Source organism: Stigmatopora nigra, chromosome 3, assembly GCF_051989575.1.
Source record: "Stigmatopora nigra isolate UIUO_SnigA chromosome 3, RoL_Snig_1.1, whole genome shotgun sequence".
Lineage (NCBI taxonomy): Eukaryota > Metazoa > Chordata > Actinopteri > Syngnathiformes > Syngnathidae > Stigmatopora > Stigmatopora nigra.
In genome coordinates, this window is record NC_135510.1 from 16,826,111 (window position 1) to 16,847,546 (window position 21,436).

General features: G+C 37.5%; 2 protein-coding genes across 2 annotated transcripts in view; both read right to left on the reverse strand.

Moving 5' to 3' along the window:
- Positions 1 to 125: 125 nt before the first annotated feature.
- On the reverse strand, positions 126 to 5,373 carry lrrc28 (leucine rich repeat containing 28). The gene is made up of 10 exons (XM_077713224.1): positions 5,274 to 5,373; positions 4,927 to 5,163; positions 4,794 to 4,834; positions 4,207 to 4,244; positions 3,996 to 4,133; positions 3,437 to 3,643; positions 2,569 to 2,671; positions 1,686 to 1,867; positions 1,466 to 1,625; positions 126 to 502 (listed from the first exon to the last, which is right to left on the reverse strand). The coding sequence occupies exons 2-10, from the start codon at positions 5,092 to 5,094 to the stop codon at positions 409 to 411; spliced, it is 1,131 nt and encodes a 376-aa protein (XP_077569350.1). The 5' UTR covers positions 5,095 to 5,163; positions 5,274 to 5,373; the 3' UTR covers positions 126 to 408.
- Positions 5,374 to 6,002: 629 nt separating this feature from the next.
- The window catches only part of igf1rb (insulin-like growth factor 1b receptor), a 74,358-nt gene continuing 58,924 nt past the window's right edge, over positions 6,003 to 21,436 (reverse strand). Inside the window, exons 10-24 of the mRNA XM_077713980.1 lie at positions 20,072 to 20,198; positions 19,756 to 19,991; positions 18,473 to 18,640; positions 17,813 to 18,020; positions 15,164 to 15,474; positions 13,974 to 14,107; positions 13,726 to 13,885; positions 13,557 to 13,656; positions 12,517 to 12,587; positions 12,160 to 12,389; positions 11,983 to 12,090; positions 11,142 to 11,304; positions 10,871 to 11,000; positions 9,838 to 9,972; positions 6,003 to 9,761 (exon numbers count right to left, since the gene is read on the reverse strand). Of these exons, the coding sequence (XP_077570106.1) occupies positions 9,293 to 9,761; positions 9,838 to 9,972; positions 10,871 to 11,000; positions 11,142 to 11,304; positions 11,983 to 12,090; positions 12,160 to 12,389; positions 12,517 to 12,587; positions 13,557 to 13,656; positions 13,726 to 13,885; positions 13,974 to 14,107; positions 15,164 to 15,474; positions 17,813 to 18,020; positions 18,473 to 18,640; positions 19,756 to 19,991; positions 20,072 to 20,198 (2,750 nt within the window). The 3' untranslated portion in view covers positions 6,003 to 9,292. The remainder of the gene's footprint in view (positions 9,762 to 9,837; positions 9,973 to 10,870; positions 11,001 to 11,141; positions 11,305 to 11,982; positions 12,091 to 12,159; positions 12,390 to 12,516; positions 12,588 to 13,556; positions 13,657 to 13,725; positions 13,886 to 13,973; positions 14,108 to 15,163; positions 15,475 to 17,812; positions 18,021 to 18,472; positions 18,641 to 19,755; positions 19,992 to 20,071; positions 20,199 to 21,436) is intronic.

Below are 21,436 nucleotides of genomic sequence, written 5' to 3' on the forward strand. Positions count from 1 at the left end.
GTCTCCAGCACCCCCGCGAGCCTTGGGGGTATAAGCAGAAGGAGAAATGATTGAACAATGCACAAAATTAAAATACTGGTAAAAAAAATTATCATGCAAGACTAATTGCTGACATTTAGTTTTTTTAATGAGAGAAAAAGTCAATTGCCTTTTAAAGGATTAAAGTGTCAATGTTGAAATGGTTAAGACTCAAAGTATTAAAAAAATAAATGCAGTAAAAGTTCAGTCGGTGTTTACTGGCAAAAAAGGGTTCGAGTTCGAGTCTAAAAAGTCAAGAAATGCAAGATGACGATGATTGCTATGAGGAGAAATCACAATGTTAAGTGCTTGTCTACTTCATGGTGTAGTTTTTTTGTTTTTTAAAAGTACTTCTTGAAGTATATTCCACGTCATCCCACGTCCGTTGCTTTAGCTCATCGCCGTGAGCGCGCCGACGTCGTTAAGCTTAAACGTCCGGAGGCAATGGCTGGAGCAGCAGTACGCCACAAAACTGACCGTGGTCCTTAAAAAAACAACAAAAAAACAAACAATGAGTCATCATGAAAGACAAAAGAAACAGCCATTTTTTGTCAGTGGACAGACAAGTGGTTAGCATTTCAGCCTCACCCTTTTTGGGATCAAGGGTTTGTGCCCAGATCCGGATATTCCCTAGCGGATATTGCATGTTTCCTTTGGGTTTGTGTGGGTTTTCTCAGGGTAGTCCGGTTTCCTCCCACATAACAAAAACATGCTAGGCTAGCTGGTTGAAAACTCTAAATTGGATGAATGTGAATGGTTATTTGTCTCCTTGTGCCCTGTAATTGGCTGGCCAAATATTTCATGGCGCCCCCGCCTGGTGTCCGTAGTTGGCCGGGATAGGCTCCGGCACCCCCTGTGACCCTTGTGAGGATAAATGATTGAGAAAATGAATGAACGAATGTAAAAAAAAAAAAACATGTATGCTAGGCTAGCTGGCAGAAGACTCTAAAGGACGTGTCAAAGTGGCGGCCTGGGGGCCAACTCTGGCCCGCCGCATCATTTTGTGCGGCCCGGAAAAGTCAATCATGAGTGTTGACTTTTTGTTTTAGGATCAAATTCAAATGAAGACTATAGATGTATATTAAATTTCCTGATTTTCCCCCTTTTAAATCAATAATTGTCATTTTTTAATAAATTTTTTCAGTGTTTTTAATTCCAAATTAATTTTGTAAAATCTAAAAATATTTTTTAAAAAAGCTAAAATAAACATTGTTTTAGATCTATAAAAAAAATTAATCTTCAGGTCTTTTAATCCAGTTCTTGTAATCCATTTATAAAAAAAAAAAAAAAATCTAAATATTATATCTAAAATGGTCCGGCCCACATGAAACCGAGTTGACGTTAATATGGCCCGCGAACCAACCCGAGTTTGACACCCTTGCTCTAAATTGCCCTTAGTTGTGAATGTAAGCATGAATGAAGGAATGAATTTTTGTGAGATCCGAACCTGCGATGCACTCCCGCCAAGTCAGTGTGTCTCATGGGGAAGAGTTTAGGGTAGATGACGGTGAACATGGCTTGAGAGCAGCGGTGACAGTGACCTAGTGGAAACTGCAGCAGATCCAGGAGACTCTTTGGCAGAGGGACACCAGGTAGCGAGTTCCCATCTAAAAAATACATATGCAGTCAACATCTTTTTCTTTTCCAAGTAAGCAAGGCAGAGTGACCTGTGCGATGGCGTTGTTGACGGTTGTATAGGCGATGCAGCGTCCTCATGGCGAGCTCCTCCAGGGGGATTACCCGATCCGCCTCTGAGGCCACCATTTTGACTTCAGACGGAAGCCCCGATAGAGCTTCGTTCAATGCTTCGTCCTGGCTTTGTTGGCGTGGATGCTCGGACACGCCGCACCTACGTTGGGGAGAAAAGTTATAAAATTATGTGATTAATAGCATTATATTACCGTATTTTCACGACTATAAGGCGCACTTAAAAGTCTTAAATTTTCTCCAAAATAGACAGGGCGCCTTATAATCTAGTGCGCCTTATATATGGAAAAAAATAAAATGTGTCATTCATTGAGGGTGCACCTTATAATCCAGTGCGCCTTAGAATGTGGTGCGCCTTATATATGGAAAATACGGTATTTAGCTTCTACAGTCAAGTTTGAAATAGAATAAGGCCGGAAAACAACAAAATCTGTACTGACACTGATAAATGCAAAAACAAATATCGGATAAACATTAGTACTTCAACCAATAGTGGCCTCCTAAATAGACAGTGCGCCTTATAATCCAGTGCGCCTTATATATGGAAAAAAATAAAATGTGCCATACATTGAGGTTGCGCCTAATAATGCAGTGTGCCTTATAGTCGTGAAAATACGGTAATTATTTTTGCATCACTTGAACTAGAAGTTGTTTGAGGGTCCGCAAACATCAACTTTTGGTGACATGAGGTCAGTGTGAAAATGTTTATTTTGGAATAATTTTGGAGGTTTATGGGATTCTTGCTGTTAAACTTTGATGAAAATGACTATTGTTAATGAAAGCAAGAGTTTGGAATGGAAATATTTTCAGATGGTTGTTTGTAAAAATGAAAGCAAATGTTACCCGCTGCATCCGATGACCTTGTTGTACAAGTAGGACGGTAGGCCCTTCAGGTCCAAATTGTTGTCCACATACACAAATTGTAGTTCCCGCGATCCTCCGAGATCTAAGGAAACAACATTTAAAAGAAGAAAAATATATACACGTTGGTACTTTGACATATGAGCACCCCAACATACAAGCATTTCGAGATACAAGCAAAATTTCGAGATAAGAGTGAAATTTCGAGAAAATAATTATTTCTAGATATGAGAACATTTTCTAGATATGATTAAGCCAGGTGGCCAAGACATGAGAAGCTGTTAATCATTGCAGCGCACTGTCTTTTTTGCCGCATCTCTATCATGTATAAAAGATAGCTAAGAGCACTGGGCGGAGCATTGCATTTTTTTCAGTGTTTTTTTCTCCGTTAGTCAGTGCGAATGGCGGAGCTTGTTTGCTAATACGAGAGGAGTATATACTACTTCTCGTTGGCAAGTGGTCGTACGTTATTCTATTGTGAGGACATTTGTGTGCATCATTTTCAGAGTATTTTGAAGGGAATACAAAAGCAAAAAACCCTCGATAGGTTGCATCTGAAAGTCAGGGTGGAGGCGGAGCCAATAGAGCCAACCAGGGAGAAGATAGGTATCAAAATTTAAAACAAAATTAGAATTAAGTTTAGTGTAAGGTTAGATTAAACTAATTTTTGAGTGTGTCTGCATCGTAATCCAAGTTAATTTAAATGTGTTTATGTTATATTACATTCACCACTGCAAAAAGAATATGGACATGCGAGCTCAGTTCCAGAAAGAATTAAGCTCGTATCTCGAGGTACTTCTGTGTATATATGTTTTTATTCTGTCTTTGAAAGTAGATGGACGAAACAAACCTAACGGCAGACAAGTGAGTCGGTTGGCGGCCATGGAGATCTGCGTGAGGCGGGCCAAGTAGCAGAGGTGGCGTGGCACACGGCTCAGAAGGTTGTGATCGGCACTCAGGTGTTGCAGGGAGGAGCAGCGATGCAGCCGGTCCGGAAGCGAGGCCAGCTGGTTCATGGACACGTCCAGAGTCTCCAAAAACTGGAGGTTCCCAATCTCTTGACACCAAAGAGAGGAAATACTTTGTCTTTTGTGCATGCAAAAAAACTCTGTAGTACGAACTCTGAGGGTTTTTTTGTTGTTGCCTCCAATATTTAACCAAAAAAAACCTTTTTTTCCATCAATTAAAATACAGTAATCCCTCAAATATCACAGAAATCGACTATAGGAGCCTGGCTTTAGGGGATAAAGGGGGCGTGGCTATGTGGGAGGAGAGTCTAAAACAAAGGTGAGATGATTTTTGGTACCAGAATTTAGCGTTTCAGTCTGGAAATATATATTTTGGTGGGTGTAAAAAAAACACTGCTTCCCTCTAGTGGATGATTAAGGTACTGCAACTGAGAGGCTAACCTGGCGGCAGGCTTTTGAGTTGGTTGTTGGACAAGCGAAGGTGTCTGAGAGAGCGTAGTCGTCCCACTTCTGGGCAGAGAAGCTGCAAGGCGTTGCTGCTCAAATCCAAGGACTGCAGATGAGCCAAGTTTCCGATAGCTGAATACAAGTGGGGAAAAATTATTGTAACTTATGTACTTCTAGAAGAAATAACTAAATGGGGGGGACCCACCTTCAGGAATAATCACAATGTTGTTGGCGTGCAAATACCTAAAAGGAGAAAGATCAATTTATTTATTCACTTATTTATGACCTATTTATTTATGTCTAGAATGTCTTTCTGTGTCTGTATTCTCACCCTCTTGCTACTGTGACAGTGACATTTCCCGAAAACCAGATAAATAAATTTATCTAATCTAATCTAATTGGTTGAAGATGCTTTTTGGGGGTAAAATCACAGTCTAAAAATATTTGGGTCAGAAAAAAGTGGCTAATTTTGAAGAGAAAAAAAGTTTTTACGCATTATTGTAAAAATAATAATACATAAAAAGTGGCAAGCAAAGAAAATTATAAAAAATGACAATACGACTAACAAACATGTATGCAATTATTGTCTTGCTTCATATTTTATATAGTTCTTTTAGAGAAAAATCAGTATAAAAGATGATATAAAGTAGTATTTACAAGATGAAAAAAATATAAATACATTTTCTCCATCCATATAATGTATGAATATATTTGAAATAGAGATTATATTGTAATAAGACAATTCAAGGTTTCACAAAAGGAGCAAATAAATAAATAATACATAAAACTTACAGCTCTATTAGATTTGGAAGCTTCTGTGCAAGATTGTCCGGCTGAAAAAAAAACCCAAAAAACAACAACAACATAAAATGACGGTATCAATTTGCCTCCATTTTGCTTTTTGAAGATGTATGCAAACAAATACCAGCATGGTGAGTGAGTTCCTCTTCATGTAGAGCCTCTCCAGGAACTGCAGACCTTCATCTTTAAGCATCTCCACAGGGAAATGATTGAGATTCTTGTAGTTAAGGAAGAGATTCTTGTAGCGCTCTTTTTTGGCAACGAAGATGGTTTGGTGGAGCTCGCTCGCCATCTTGGAAGAGCGCCTCTTTTACGCTGTTATGATGACTTTTTCGACTTATCTCACGCCATCTTTGTATTTCTGGAAAGGGAAAAAAAACATGGATGCCACATAGTGCTATGACTGTTGGACACCCATAAAGGGTAATAAATAAATGGACTTTTCTTCTCTTTTCTATTGTTATTTCTTACCTGGAACTTGGACTGCATGTGGAGGTGAAGTACAAAACTGTATTCTGGAAGAAACTCTTGCGTTGAAAGGTTTTTATACCTAGTGAACGAAAGAAACAGACTTATTTGCAACTGATAATATCACATTCGCCTTCAATTGAGGCAGTAAAACCCCAATACCTGTCAATATGAACATACGATTTACTATTTTCAAATAACACCCTTTCCTTTACTAGAAAAAGTAGCAATGTCTGAATGTATGACAAGTTTAAGGCTTTAGGCAAGACAACTCGTCTATATTTTGAACAATAAATGACTACATATAAGATAATTCGCTCATATGTACACAGACAGTCTTCGTTTTAAGTTAGCATGCTCGAGCTAACTGATTAGCCTACATGTCATTCGTTGCAAAATAAGACGTGAACAGTAAGGTAGAATTACTCCACATAAATTGTATACTTACCTCAAGTATTTTGGATATTTTTTATACGGATGTCAAACTTGTAAATGTGCGAACGTGTCTTTAAATAGCATTAACTAAGCTAAGCTACTTGTAGCTCGTCTGACTGTGGAGATAACAACGCGTGACGTCACATTAAGCGCGACGGAAAACGATGAGTGTCAAAAAGTTAACAATACGTTATTTTGTATTCACCTTCATATTACTACTGCGATTTTGAAAAAGAATATTAATTTGCATCTCATTTACTGTACTACCAAAACAAAAATAAATAATAAAAACAGCCATGATTTGCATACAGTTTTATTTATCTGAAATTCCATGTAGAAAAACAAACAAAAAACAAGAACCAGCGAAAAACATTCTTGTTTTTCTCCTGCTCATTATTTTCCACCCTTCATATCTTTGAAAAAAAATGTACAAAACAAAAAAATATGGGAGTGAAGGGGACCAAAATGAAACCTCATTCTAAATTTTCAATAAGGCTGAAAGGCTATTGAAAAAAATGTACAAAACTATCAGCCATGAATGCAAGAAAAAAGACCCCTAAAGCATTTTGAGACCTTCCAGTGGTAAAAAAAAAAACCATGAACAAAAACAAAAACAAACAAAAAATATCCTGATCCCTAATATGTATATCTCTACTGCATTTAAACCCAGCTGTACCTCTAATCACCATGGCAACAGCCAGTCCCCAAAAAGGCCAGAAAACAGAATATTCAGCATTTTTCCACCTACACTTTTTTGACAACCCGAACAAATCCACCCGCATGAAGGCCTCTATTATTTCCTTTCCGTGGGCAAACTAAAATACCACCCAAAATACACATTGTGTCCAATTAAAAATGGCATCAAAATGTGACCAAGTGGAAGAAGCTTGAGAATGTTTTGTTGTTTTTTTGCAATCAGCAACAGAAACAATGGCAGAATATTATTATTTTGTACAAAAATGTATACCAAAAGTTGTCCTATCAAGAATGAACGTGAATATAAACGTCAACAAGAAAATCCGAAGCCAAAATACTACAAGATGACGTCCAAATTTGAACAAAATTTGTGAATCAATCAAAAAACAACATGTGATGAGTTCTGCTATAATAACACTAAAAATAGAAAATTAAACACAGTGTATTAGTCATTTTCTGTGTCCAAAAAAAGGCAATTTCATTGTTTCTGTGCTGCTGTTTGGTTTGTGGTTGTTTTTTGACAAATAAAGTAAAGCTCCTCCACGTTGTAGTAACTAGCGTTTAAAAAACAAACAAAAAAACAACAACAGTGAGGTAGATGGATGTTAACAAAAGACAGAAAAAAACCTTCCCCGAAAAAACCTCAAAAATGTATCAAAACAAATAGAAAAAAGTATCCAGCTATTTCTGTACAGTGATTTACACGCAAAAAAAATCAAAAAACAAAAACAAACAACTGGGCTGGTCATTATTTCTTCAATAAATGTTATAAATAAATTACTTCATCCTTTTTATCTTGGTAGGGAAGAGGAAGATATTTCTCCATTCTTAGCCGCAAATTAGCGCGCTAAAAGCTAGTGTTGACGATAATACGTTTCACTGACGGCTTTTTGTAGTGAAATGAATTGAAATGTAATAGTAGTGCATCTTAATTTGACGTTTTGATGAGCATTAGCTAGCCCGCTGGCTAAATTGAACGTCGTCGGCTATGGCGAAAGCTAGCTACGTCTTGGACGCTAGCTAAAACAAAGTGTAGCATTTAAAAAATATACATTTGTCCATTTTTTGGGATGATTAGCATTCACGTACTTAACGCCACCCTTTATTAAATGTCTACACTCTACTTTGTTCGTATTTGTGATCATTAAGATTCAGAAACATTAGCAGCTAGCTGTAGCTAGCTAAAAAAACAACTGCTAGTAGCAGGACCTTTGATAATGAATCATTCATTTTACATAATAGAAAATGGAAGAAAAAAACAAATACTAAAAGCTAATACTGTGAATTTTGAAAGGAATATTGAAATGAATTGGAAATTGTAGAAGTTTTGCCAGCATTCCACAACAGCTACATTTGTTTTTAGCGGATAACGCTAGCAGTTTTTAAAGCCTATGGACCTGAGATTTACTTGGGGACTTTGCTAAACATATAATTGGGTATATTTCTTTCAAACCAGCTCAGTTAGGCTTGAAAATAATAATAAACAAACCAATAACAACAAAAAGCGATGGCAAACTGCAGTGAAAACGCTCGTGGATTCAACCTGAAGGTCTCTTATACTCATAAAGTCATATATATTTATATAGATTATCTATATTACAACCACATGAGAAAATGAGAAATAGCAGCTCGTCTTTTCTTATTTTTTTTCTGTACAAGATGAAGATGGGGACCGTATAAAAAGATAGAAAAGTTTCACCCAAATAAAGAAAACCAGTCTAAATGCTATTGAAAACCATTAAAAAAACCTAATACCAACATAACAGTGTTTTGATGTCCATCTTTAGCACTTTATGAAAATGTGTGGCTCATATTTCAATGTTTTCAGGCGGTTTGATATTTTTCTCCAAAAAATTGATGTTTTTGCATCTTTTTGATCGCCATTTTTTGTTCACGTACCTTCAAAAAACCCCACAAAATCTGGCGTGAATGCTAAACAGAATTGACTGAATTATACAAGTTTCTACGGGGAAATTTTGACATCCATTTGCTACTTTCAGAGTATCGAGATATTGTTTTTTTCCAGCATTTTTGGGTGTTTTTGCAGTGTTTTTTCAACATTATCGTACCAGTAACCCCAATAATGGCAACACCGAGAACCATTTTTGGTGGATAATTGTTTTTTTTTGCTTGATATTTTATAAACCATTTTCTGTAGGTATTTGCATTATATTTTTTGTCAAAGTTACTCATCACGATGCTAGCAAAATGGAGGACCAGCCCCAACAGATACTGTCAAAATATGTTTTTGCAGATGTTCACGTTTTTTTGTTCATATGTCCACTTTTCAAACATTTTCCAAAACTTTTAATGCCACCATTGTACCAACCGCGTTGCAAAACATATTTTTTCACCACCATTTTTTTGCCTGCCTTTAAAACCATTGTTAATAAGAAAGGCATTTTTTTGTATTAAAAAACCAAGATCGCACAATGAAAAACATTTTGATTGGCATTACTGTATGAACGTTTGTGGCTCAGAGTTTGATCTCAAGACAAAAAAAATGATCAAAACCGTATCAGAATGTAGATTTCCATATTTTTCCTCACCATTTCCATCATTGTTACCATAGCAACAAAGGCAGCAACATGGAGGAGGGCCTCAATCTTCAAGTGCATCTTCTCCCATTATATGAATGTCAACTCAAATCTCCATCCATAATGCCCAATAAAAAAAAATGGACCAAAATCCTTTTAAAAAAGGACTGTGTATAGTTCTACAACAAAAAAAGTACGAAAGCATTTATGAAACAAGCAACTCCCTCTGTGGTGATTGTTTCGGCAGCAAGGGGGCAGTGTTGCGCCTGGCAGACCAATGAAAAAATAACGAAAAAAGGGTGTCCTTACAGCAGAATAGGTTTAACTTCCCATGAGTTTTTTTGCTCCATTTAATCAGCAGGCAGACGACTGAGAGAAAGGCGTGGCACGCTGGTTTTTGCGTCCCCCGTTCATGTGGGCGTAAGGCGGGAGCTCGTCCAGGGACGCCTGGATGGCGGCCATAGAACCGGGCTCGTTGCCCGGCGCCGCTTCTGACGTCAACCCGTTAGCCGCCTGGTGATGCCCGACGGGTTCCTTGTTCGTGGATGACCGGGCGGGCGAGCCGGGGGCTAACGAAGGTCCGGGGTGGGAGCCGCCGGGCGAGGCGGGCGTTTTCAGTGGCACGTCATCATCCGCCTCGTCCGTGGCGTCGGGGTGTTGTTGGGGCGGTGGCGGGGCGTCCGGTGGCTTGTTGTCGGCACTGTAGAAGAAGCTAACCTCGCAGAAGGACGGCTCCAGCTCGTCCTTGACGCTGCCGATGATGTCCACGAAAGATGGACGCATTTTGGGGTTGTATTGCCAGCACATGCGCATTAGCTCGAACCTGTTAACCAAACATATACATGTCAGATTTAAGTCCTATCCAATAAAATGCATGGACTGGAATATAATGGACTTACAGCATGTCAGGGCAGTTCTGTGGTTTCTCCAGCAAGCCCCCTTCCATGACGAAGCGTAGCACCTGCTCGTTGGACAGACCCTGGTAGGGTTGCTCTGCCAGCGTGGAAATTTCCCACAAGACCACCCCAAAGGACCTGAACAGAGGGACATTGTTATGTGGATTTGTGGGTGGCGCTCAGAGATGGCACGCTATCTATAGATATTAATTTTTTGGGATATATTCAGAGTTTGCTATGACTCAAGTGCTTTGCTAGTAGAATTCAAATGTATATTTACAGTTTGGTACGACTCAAATGCTATGCTAGCATGCTGCTATTGGAATTTAAATGTATAATTACAGTTTGGTACGACTCAAGTGCTATGCTAGCATGCTGGATGCGGAATTAAAATGTATATTTACAGTTTGCTATAACTCAAGTTCTCTGCTAGCATGTTGCTAGCCCAGTGAAAATGTATATTTACAGTTTTCCATGACTCAAATTCTATCCTAGCATGCTGCTAGTCAAGTTAAAATTTATATTTATAGTTTGCTATAACGCAAGTTCTATGCTAGCATTCTGCTAGTCAAGTTAAAATGTATATTAACAGTTTGTTATAATTCAAGTTCTATGCTAGCATGCTGCTAGCCCAGTAAAAAAATATATTTACAGTTTTCCATGACTCAAATGCTATGCTTGCATGCTGCTCGTCAATTTAAAATCAATATTTAGCTTGCTATACGACTCAAGTCCTAATGCTAGTCTGCTGCTAGCCAAGTAAAAATGTATGTTTAGTTTTCCACGACTCAAGTACTATGCTAGCATGCTATTAGTCAATTTAAAACGTATATTTGCAGTTTGCTACGACTCAAGTGCTATGCTAGCCGAGTTAAAAAGTACATTATATATAATAAGTACTGTCTATTTTACTTTTTGGTACTCTGACGACAACTGCCTAATGAATGAAAGATAACCTAACTTGTTAAGGTGATGATTTTAATTGGGTTAATCAAGACATTTTTGAAGAAACCTTACTGTGTTACAGAACACTCACCAGACGTCCGAATTGGTGGTGAAGACACCGTCTTTCAGGGACTCGGGCGACATCCATCGGACGGGTAGCAAACCCTTCCCGCCTTTGCGGTAGTAGTCGGTCTCGTAAATGTCTCGGGTCATTCCAAAGTCTAAACAAACACACGGGTGGAGGTTTTGTAAACAAAACATATTTAATATACCTTAGACGTCCTTCCCATTGGAATTCAAGGTTGAATGATCACTCCCTGTTCAAATGGGTGGACGTCTCCATCCAAGGCGAACTTTCTTACCTCCTATCTTGACAGTAAAGTCTTCGGCAACCATGCAGTTGCGTGCCGCCAGATCTCGATGCACAAACTTGCTAGCGTTGAGGTACGCCATGCCGTCCGCGATCTGGCCTGCCATTTGTAGCATTTTCTTTAGCGGCGGTAGCGATAAACTTGACCATTGTTGCTGTGGAAACGGTAAACGATTTATCCAAAGTTATTAATAATTGCAATTCACCTTATTAAGTGATAATAAACTGTAAAAATACAAGGCACATATTTACTCACATAGGGCGCACTTACAAGTCTAAAATATTCTCCAAAGTAGACGAAGTAACCAATCAGTATGCAATAAATTCAAGATTCGGTAGATGTCGCTGTATAACGCTGACAGATTGACTGTTTGGGTAGATTGCTTGCTGACACGCTATATTTATATAGCATTTAAAGCATGACAATATAAGCAATCGACAATGATGTTTTCATCTGCTATCAGTGACCAAAACGATCTGGATTTTTAACCAAAATGGCTAACATTTCCAAAAAAAAAACATACAAAAAAATCCTATACAAAAGCTGTTATACTGCATACACAATTTTTAAAATACCGTATTTTCACGACTATAAGGCGCACTTAAAAGTCTTACATTTTCTCCAAAATAGACAGTGCGCCTTATAATACAGTGCACCTTATAATACAGTGCGCCTTATATATGGAAAAATGTCATTTGTTGAGGGTGCGCCTTATAATGCGGTGCACCTTATAGTCGTGAAAATACGGTAGTCAAAAAACATAAAATATGGGAAAAACGTATAAGTTGAAGGGTATGAATAACATAGCCTGTGTGGATTCGGTTGTAGTTACCTCTTTAGGTCTTAGGGAGCGCAAATAACTCTTCAGGTCACCCCGTGTCATCAGCTCCATAATAACCAAAGTGGGCTGGCCCTGGGAGACCACGCCCAATAGACGCACCTAGCAAAAAAAACAAGAACGTGAACACAGTAGTACGCGGTGGTGACGTTGTACTGTACACAAACATACCACATGGTGACAGTTGAACTCCTTCATAACGGAAGCTTCGTTGAGGAACTCAATTCGCTCCCTCATACTGGCCGACTCGTTGACCGTCTTGATGGCGACTCTCGTATCCGGTTCGTCCTTGACCACCCCCTTGGCGATGCCCTCGTAGACCATGCCGAAGGAACCCTGGCCCAGCTCGCGGCTTAGGGAAATCTTCTCCCGCAATACCTCCCATTCGTCTGGCACATACACTGTAAAAACAGAGAGTAGTTTATGGAAATTAAAATTCATGTTAATGCTCAATTTTAGGGATTATTTCAATCTTCAAAATTGGCAATTCCTTCAAGTTTGATTGTATTTATTCTTGTTTGTACTCACTTTCCGCAGCACTGAAGTACTCGGGATTGACAGAGGCGTACAGGACTCCGTTTCCAAGGCGATCGCTATTCCTATCAAGAAAATTAAAACAAATATATATAAATACATTAATATAATAATACATGGCAAAATAAAAGGTTCCAAAATGTATAATTCTCTATTTGATAGGCCATCAAACTTAAGTCACTTAATTTTTAACCTTGAATTTCTCAGATATAATGACTTATATACAAATATATAATAATATATATAAATATAAAATGACGCTTTTTTGGTGTATTTTTTGAAGAAGCCTGGATAGCCAAATATATTTACATTGTACATATGTATCTATTATTAGTCAGTGTATTTTTTGTTTTTAGACTTATTTTAACCAAAACACAATAGGGATATGTTACCCAAAAAAATTTAAAAGCTTAAATATGGCAGTTTTTCTTAAAAAAATAAATAAGACAAAATCTATGACAGTCACTATCACAACCAACAATGCTGTATTACCGTATTTTCACGACTATAAGGCGCACTTAAAAGTCTAAAATAGACAGTGCGCCTTATAATCCAGTGCGCCTTATATATGGAAAAACAGAACACCAAAAATGAAAAACCACCACTGTCGGATATTTAAAAAAAAACAAACGCCTGAACTGAATACTCAATACTGTTAAATATGCAGATGCCATCTTAGTTTAGAAAATCTTCCATCATATAGCTCCTCCCCCACTGCAAGATTTTATACAAAAAAAATCCAAAACATCAACAATGGCTGGCTCTAGAGGTGACTGTGGTGTAGTGAGTGCTTCATACCTGGAAGTCAATAGCAATTACCGTATTTTCACCACAACAAGGCGCACTTAAGTCTTAAATTTTCTCCAAAATAGACAGGGCGCCTTATAATCCAGTGCGCCTTATATATGGAAAAAATGTCATTCGTTGAGGGTGCGCCTTATAATGCGGTGCGCCTTATCGTCGTGAAAATACGGTAGTTATACTAAAGACAAAAACAAAGGCAAATGTATGTCATGTTCGCAAGGGTGCCATACCGCTTTCGGTTCAGGATGAAGACGGCGGCCACCAGGATGCAGAAGGCCACAATGATGAAGATCGGGGCGAATATGATGGCGTAACGGAAATTTTCATATCCTATCAAGGCAAGAATCGTCAGCATTATAACTGGCGTGCAACGTCTAAAGAGCGGATCGGTCGTCTTACGTTCGGCCACGTAGAGATTTAACGGCAGCGTCCAGGATCCGTTCCCGGCCAATGACGTGGCTCGGACCTTGACCGAGTAGTTTCCCGGACTCATGTTGGTCAGACGGATGCTGCGCTGTGTTCGATACGTCTGAGCTGACACGCATTCGTGCTTCTCGGTCTACAGAGGCAAAGACCAAGAGACCAAACCGTCAGGTATAAGGACATGGTGGACATTTTTTGTGTGTTTTTGCGCATAGTTTCAGTACCTCTGTGCCAAGTTTGAACTTGATCTCATACATGAGGATGAGACCGTTGGGGTGTGACGGTTCCGGCCAACGCAGGATCACAGAGTCCTCGTGACCCTCCCAGGTCACCGAGCCCGGAATGTCATCGGACTTTTCTGCAAAAAAAAATTAAATAAAAAAATTTGCAGGGCAAATAGAGCCAACCCGGGAGAAGAAAGGTATCAAAAATTTAAAACATAATTAGAATTAAGTTTAGTGTAAGGTTAGATTGAACTTATTTTTTAGTGTGTATCAAAATCCAAGTTTATTTAAATTTGTTTGTTATGTTACGAGCGCGTTGCCATGCAAAAAGTCTGTTTTAGTAGTATTTAACACATTTTAGTACTATAAAACCACCAGTTATTTGTTACTTTGTTAATAGATGGCGAATTAGAACAAATAAAAATGTTTTTCCAATCCAATATCCTGTTTTTGGTGTTTTTTTCCCCAGAGGATTGTAACAAATTAATTTGTTTTTTAGTTCATTTCTATGGGAAACGTTCATTTGAGTTAATAAATCGACATACGAGCGCAGTCCCGGAACGAATTAAGCCTGTATCTCAAGGTACCACTGAACTGATAAATTTCCCAAAACACTTTTTTGTTAATTTTTGTCTGCATCGTAATCCAAGTTCATTTAAATTTGTTTGTGTTATGTTACCAGCGCGTTGCCATGCAAAAAGTCAATGTCTCTCCCCTCTGCAAAATCTGTCTAATTTAATTACCATAAAACACATTTTAGTAGTATTAAACCACTAATTATTTGTTACTTAGTTAATAGATGGCAGATTAAAACAAATAAAAATGTTTTTCCAATCAAATATCCTGTTTTTGCTGTTTTTTTCAGAGGGTTGGAACAAATTAATTTGTTTTTAGTTCATTTCTATGAGAAACGTTCATTTAAGTTACGAGTAAATCAACATACGAGCTCAGTCCTGCAACAAATTAAGCTCATATCTCGAGGCACCACTGAAATAATATTGGTAGGGGATAGTAGTTGTGATATACGTCCACTAGTAGGAGCTGTGCTAAAAGGAATTTCATACAATGATTACCCAATACTGATACTAGTTACTTTTCCTGAGCATTTAACTTGCCATAAACATTTTCTTTAACTTTAGTGTTACTCCTCTCGTGTAAAAATGTGATTGTGGTGTTCCAGTGAGACTAACCTGCCGGTTTTGTCCTGGAGAAAACAAACTCGGCGGCACTGCAGCGCTGCACCTGGCGATTGCAGGCGTGGACGTCGATGCGGTAGACGGTGAAGGGCTGCAAGCCAAAGATCTGCAGCTCACGCTCCGTGACCGCTTGCTCCATAAAATCAAACTCTCGTTCCGCCAGATCCGCGTCGGCGGTACCGCTGCTATTGCCGGCCCCCTGCGCCGGGGGGGCGGCGCTGGTGTTGGAAAGAGGCCAGTGCTGGCGACGAGAATACGTGGCGTTGGCGATGTTGAAGACATCTCGACGACGGCGATCCGGTGGCCTGGAAAAGAGGCGTTTTTTATATATATTTTTTACAATGAAGGTAATTCTGTAAAAATAAATGTTTGTGACTTGTTTAAGTACAAATGCTCCAGAATGGCGCCTTCAAGGACTTTATATGGGACCTTGAAAAGCCTCAAAACCAACAAAAAGTCACTGGCTAAAAAAATAAATAGAAACCGACAAAACGAACAAATATCAGCTCACAAAGTCCCTCAAAAATTAATAGAAAATGATCCAAAATTAACCTGAAGTACCTTAAAATGGAAATTATATTTTTTTGGGCCCTTAAAAACAACAGAAAGTCATTGGAAGTGCTAAAAATATGAACAGAAACAGACAAACGAACAAAAAGCAGCTCAAAAATCAATAGAAAATCATCCAAAATTTACCCGAAGTACTCTAAAATAGAAATTATATTTTTTGGGCCCCCAAAACCAACAAAAAGTCACTGGAAATGCTAAATTGTTTAACCTAAACCGACAAACGAACAAAAATCAACTCACAAAGTCCCTCAAAAATCAATATAAAATGACTTAAAAATTACCAGAAGTACCCTAAAATGGAAATTATATTTTTTGGGCCCATAAAATCAACAAAAAGTCACTGGAAGTGCTAAGAATATAAACAAAAACTGACAAATGAACAAAAATCCGCTCACAAAGTCCCTAAAAATCAATAGAAAATTATCAAAAATGTACCAAAATTACCCTTAAACTGAAATCATATTTTTTTGGGCCAAAAACACAAATCATAACACCCCTCATATCCAGCATTCTTATTCCAGACATGCACTACTGCAAATCTCCACCGGAGGGTGCGAATTCATCCCTTCGCCAGTTTGTTTATTTTGTATTTAAAGTGCGTCATCGATCATCTGGTTACGATGATTAAAGACGTTTTCCGTCTATTTATTTTTCAATGTGTGTGTTTAATTAGTCTGTATTGCCAAATATGGCTAGAAATGCTTTGCTTTTATGGGAGAAAAGGGCAAATTAGTTGTTTTTGAATAAATGTGTCATAGTTCTGTTCGTTGTTGAGTGGATGTCTGATGCAGTGAGCTTTGTTGTTCCTGCGAATCTGTGTTGATCTCACACAAGTCCTTCAGTTTATGTGTGTTCCACTGAGTCATTGTGTTCTTTTCAAATGTTTTTTTAGCCTGAGGGGGAGGATGCCAACGAGTAAGCATTTTGGGGAAGGAAAAATCGTCAAAACAATGGCAGCACTTTTTGGGTGACTCAACTTTGACTGAAAAACAAAGCAGATTTGCCTGCAGAATCAAAAACAAACACATACTGTAGTAAAATATATCCAGAAGGTTTTCACAGTACATGTTTTGACAGTATTTTTTTCGGATATTAAACCACACCTATAAAATGGCCTCAAAATCGTTGAATTTGACAATTTCTCTCGTATAAGCCGAAGCCTGATTCAAAATTTTCATCTCCATATTTATGGTTTTAATAGAGAGTACAAATGTGTTACTTTGAAGGGAAAATCTTAAGAAAAATAATTGCAATTGGTATTTTTGAGATACTGTAAATCGATTGCTAGATTGGAAATTCCGAAAAATGAAGTCATGTGACCAGTACAACCAGGAAATGGATCCGTAGTGGTCTCGTTTGTCATCCCTAGGTAAGATGGCGGAGCAGGTGAGTGAGTTTTTTAACGTTTTATACAAAATACAGTTTATTTTTTTCTTGAATTTCATTCATAGACATCAAAATTATTTTTTTTCTGCGTTTTATCTGTTTATCTTTTGTCTATTTTGAAATATATGACCATATTGACCAAATTGTCTTATGGCGTTTCAGGCAAGTCTAATTTATGTGCATATAAGCCGTACCCTCGCTTCAGTCATAACTTTTTGAGTGACAAGTATGGCGTATATGCAAAAAAAATACAGTATGTAATACATATATAGTGTTCCCTCAGTTATCGCGGTTAATGGGGACCGGGACCATCCGCGATAAGTGAATTTCCGCAAAGTAGGGATTCCCCTTCAAAAATGCTAAATTTGAATTTAATTCATTTATTTATTTATTTATTTATTTATTTATTTATTTTTTATTTTATTATTTTTATTTTTTTATTTTTTTTTTACATTTTTTTTTTACCCCCCTGTATACAGTACACCATATAGAATACGGGTAGAGAGAGTGAAATTCATGTTATAACAAAAAAAAAACTGTAAAATATGTTGTTTTAATGTAATATTTGTATTTTTTTCCCCAAAAAAATCCGCGAAGCTCTGAGTCCACGGTAGCTGAACCGCGAAGTAGCGAGGGAACACTGTAGTAGTATTTTACAGGGGTGTTTTATATATAAAATAAGCTCACCTGGGTGTAAAGATAGAGTTGTGCAAAAAGTTCTCAAAAACTTTGCGATAGGAGGCGTCCGCAGCCTCCGCTTCCAGGTCCTCCACCGATTTGGGGCAAGGACAGCAGGGACCCTTGTCGGGATTGTCGGGGTCCGGCTTGGTGGGCTTAGTGTCTTCCTCGTGGTCGCCTACTCCAATTGCTGCCATTCTTACAGGAATCTTTAACTCTGTAGAATAAATATGTCTCTGATTTATTCATTATTATTGTATCACTTTATTTTACATTTCTTTTTCTTATTTAAAAAAACTACAAAAAAATGATTCATTTAAAAAAATTAAAATTAAAAAAATAATTCTTAAATGTATCAACAACAAAAAATACAAAAAAAATCAATTAAAAAAACATTACAGTAATCCCTCGAATATCACGGTTTCACTACATGGCGGATTTTTTTACATTTTCTTTTTCTTATTTAAATAAAGTACAAAAAAATGATTCATTTAAAAAAAATTAAAATTAAAAATAATTCTTAAATGTATCAACAACAAAAAATACAAAAAAATCAATTAAAAAATACATTACAGTAATCCCTCGAATATCACGGTTTCACTACATGGCGGATTTTTTTTTTGGTGGATTTTTTTCCGTCTGTTGAAGAGTCCAAAAACACACACTTACCTTTGGAGCAATAATTGTGCTGGTACAATTCTCGGTCTTCCGCCTGTTGCTGCCAGCGGACCAGGTAGTAAGTTTGATTGCCGTTGGGGGACACTGGGGGCATCCAGCGCACTACCAGCTGGGTGGAAGAGTTGGAGTAGACGCGCACGTCCTGAGGCATAGAGGGCGCTGCAGAGAACAAACAGAAATGTATATTTTTTAAAAATATTCAGAAAAGAGGGCAAATATTAAATCTATCATATGTTTGAACCTTTTGCTTCTAATTTAAACATGGAAAAGGATAAATATCACATTTTTAATAAACATTCTAATTATAGTGAAAAATAAAAATGGGATAGGTAAACATTTTAGATAAAATGTTTAGATATTTTGAAAAAAAATTGGATTAAAAGAACTGAATCAAAAGCCCTAAATATTCAGTTATAGATCTAAAAAATGTTGAAAAAAATGCTTAGTGCACTAAAAACAACAAGAAATATTTTTTTTCCAATGTTTGAGCCTTTTCTTCCTTATTTAAAAAGGGAAAAAGGGTAAATATCACATTTTTAATAAACGGTCTATTTATAGTGAAAAATAAAAGTGGATAGGTAAAAAAATGGATATAAAATTTAGATATTTTGAAAAAAAATGGGTTAAAAGAACTGAATCAAAAGCCCTAAATATTCAGTTACAGGTCTGTAAAATGTTGAAAAAATGCTTTTTGCACTAAAAACAACACAAAAAAATATGTTTTCCAATTTTGGATTTTACCGTATTTTCACGACTTTAAGGCGCACAAACGCATTATAAGGCGCACCCTCAATGAATGACATTTTTTCCATATATAAGGCGCACGTATTATAAGGCGCACTGTATTATATGGCACACTGTATTATAAGGCGCACTGTATTATAAGGCGCACTGTATTATAAGGCACACTGTATTATAAGGCGCACTGTATTATAAGGCGCACTGTATTATAAGGCGCACTGTCTATTTAGGAGAAAATGTAAGACTTAAGTCCGCCTTATAGTGGTGAAAATACGGTAATTGCTATTGACTTCCAGGTGTAAAGCACTCACTACTTTACAGTCACCTCTAGAGCCAGCCATTGTTGATCTTTTGGAATTTTTTGTATAAATCTTGCAGTGGGGGAGGAGCTATATGGTTGGTTTTCTGTTTTTTCCATATATAAGGTGCACTGGATTATAAGGTGCACTGTCTATTTTGGAGAAAATGTAAGACTTTTAAGTGCGCCTTATAGTCGTGAAAATACGGTAATCAAAATCGAATTCTTAATTTACCTGATGGGCTAGTGCGGATGTAGACCACCTTACTCTTGGCGCTGGGCACCTGCTTGTCATCCACCATGAGCGTGATAGCTTTGACAAAGACGGCATATTGCGTCCAAGGCTTGAGAGCTGCCAAGAGTACCCCGGGGTCCGTGTCCTTATCCTGGTGGAGCTCCACGTCCACCATATTCCAGCTGTTGGAGCCACAACCGTCTTGTCCTTCGAATTCCGTGATGTTCTGGAAAGGCCTGTGGGGAGGGAGAGAAGTACGTGATTTCGGTTAAAAAAAGGGAGTCCAGATGGGGAGAGGCGGTGGATAAAAACGTACGCCTCCTTATAGTAGACGATAAAGCTGATGAGGTCTCTGTAATCTCGGGGACGGTAGCGTTGCCAGGTCAGTTTGATCCGGGTGCTGCTGGTAGAGTTGGACTTGAATTGTAGGATGGTGCTTTCGCCTGAGAGGGCGGGAAAGAAAGTTCCAGTGTCAAGCATTCGCAAGACCTTATTAAGTTATGGCCATGTTTGTATGATGTATGTTTTTTACTCAAACCACTCAGTATATCTGGCTTCAACTTCCACTTCAAAAAGACATAAAATTACCACATAAGCAAATGGAGTGAGTGAATGTACAGTAATCCCTCGAATATTGCGGCTTTTCTACACTGTTTTTTTCTGGGGGGAATTTTTTTTGGGGTATTTTTTTGTGTAAATTCTGAAAAATGTGAAAATCTGCGGTGAAAATCATAAGTGGAATTATTATTTTTTTTTATTTTAAATGGGGTTGACTCTACTTTGCAGTTTTTAGATTATTGGAGCTATGTCTGGTTTACTTTTTTGTATTTTTTCTGTTGTAAATTCAGTAAAATGTGAAAATCTGTGCTGAAACTCGCAAGTGGAATTATTTATTTAATTATTTTAAATAGGGTTGACTCTACTTTGCAGTTTTTAGATTATTGCAGCCATGTCTGGTTTACTTTTTTGTATTTTTTTTGTTGTAAATTCAGAAAAATGTGAAAATCTGTGGTGAAACTCCCAAGTGGAATTATTTTTTTATTTATTTTAAATGGGGTTGACTCTACTTCGCAGTTTTTTGATTATTGCAGCCATATCTGGTTTACTTTTTTGTATTTTTTTTGTTGTAAATTCAGAAAAATGTGAAAATCTGTGGTGAAACTCCCAAGTGGAATTATTCATTTATTTATTTTAAATGGGGTTGACTCTACTTCGCAGTTTTTTGATTATTGCAGCCATATCTGGTTTACTTTTTTGTATTTTTTTTGTTGTAAATTCAGAAAAATGTGAAAATCTGTGCTGAAAGTTGCAAGTGGAATTATTCATTTATTTATTTTAAATGGGGTTGACTCTACTTCAGTTTTTAGATTATTGCAGCCATGTCTGGTTTACTTTTTTGTATTTTTTTGTTGTAAATTCAGAAAAATGTGAAAATCTGTGGTGAAACTCCCAAGTGGAATTATTCATTTATTTATTTTAAATGGGGTTGACTCTACTTCAGTTTTTAGATTATTGCAGCCATGTCTGGTTTACATTAACCGCAATAATCGAGGGATTACTGTATTTCCTGGAGTTTTTGTTGTTGTATAGTTTGGCTGAGACTGGGATTTAAACTAAAATGCAATTTATATAGGCTGTGTTGTGTTTTTTAGCCAGTAGATTCCTCCAAAAATTGTATATT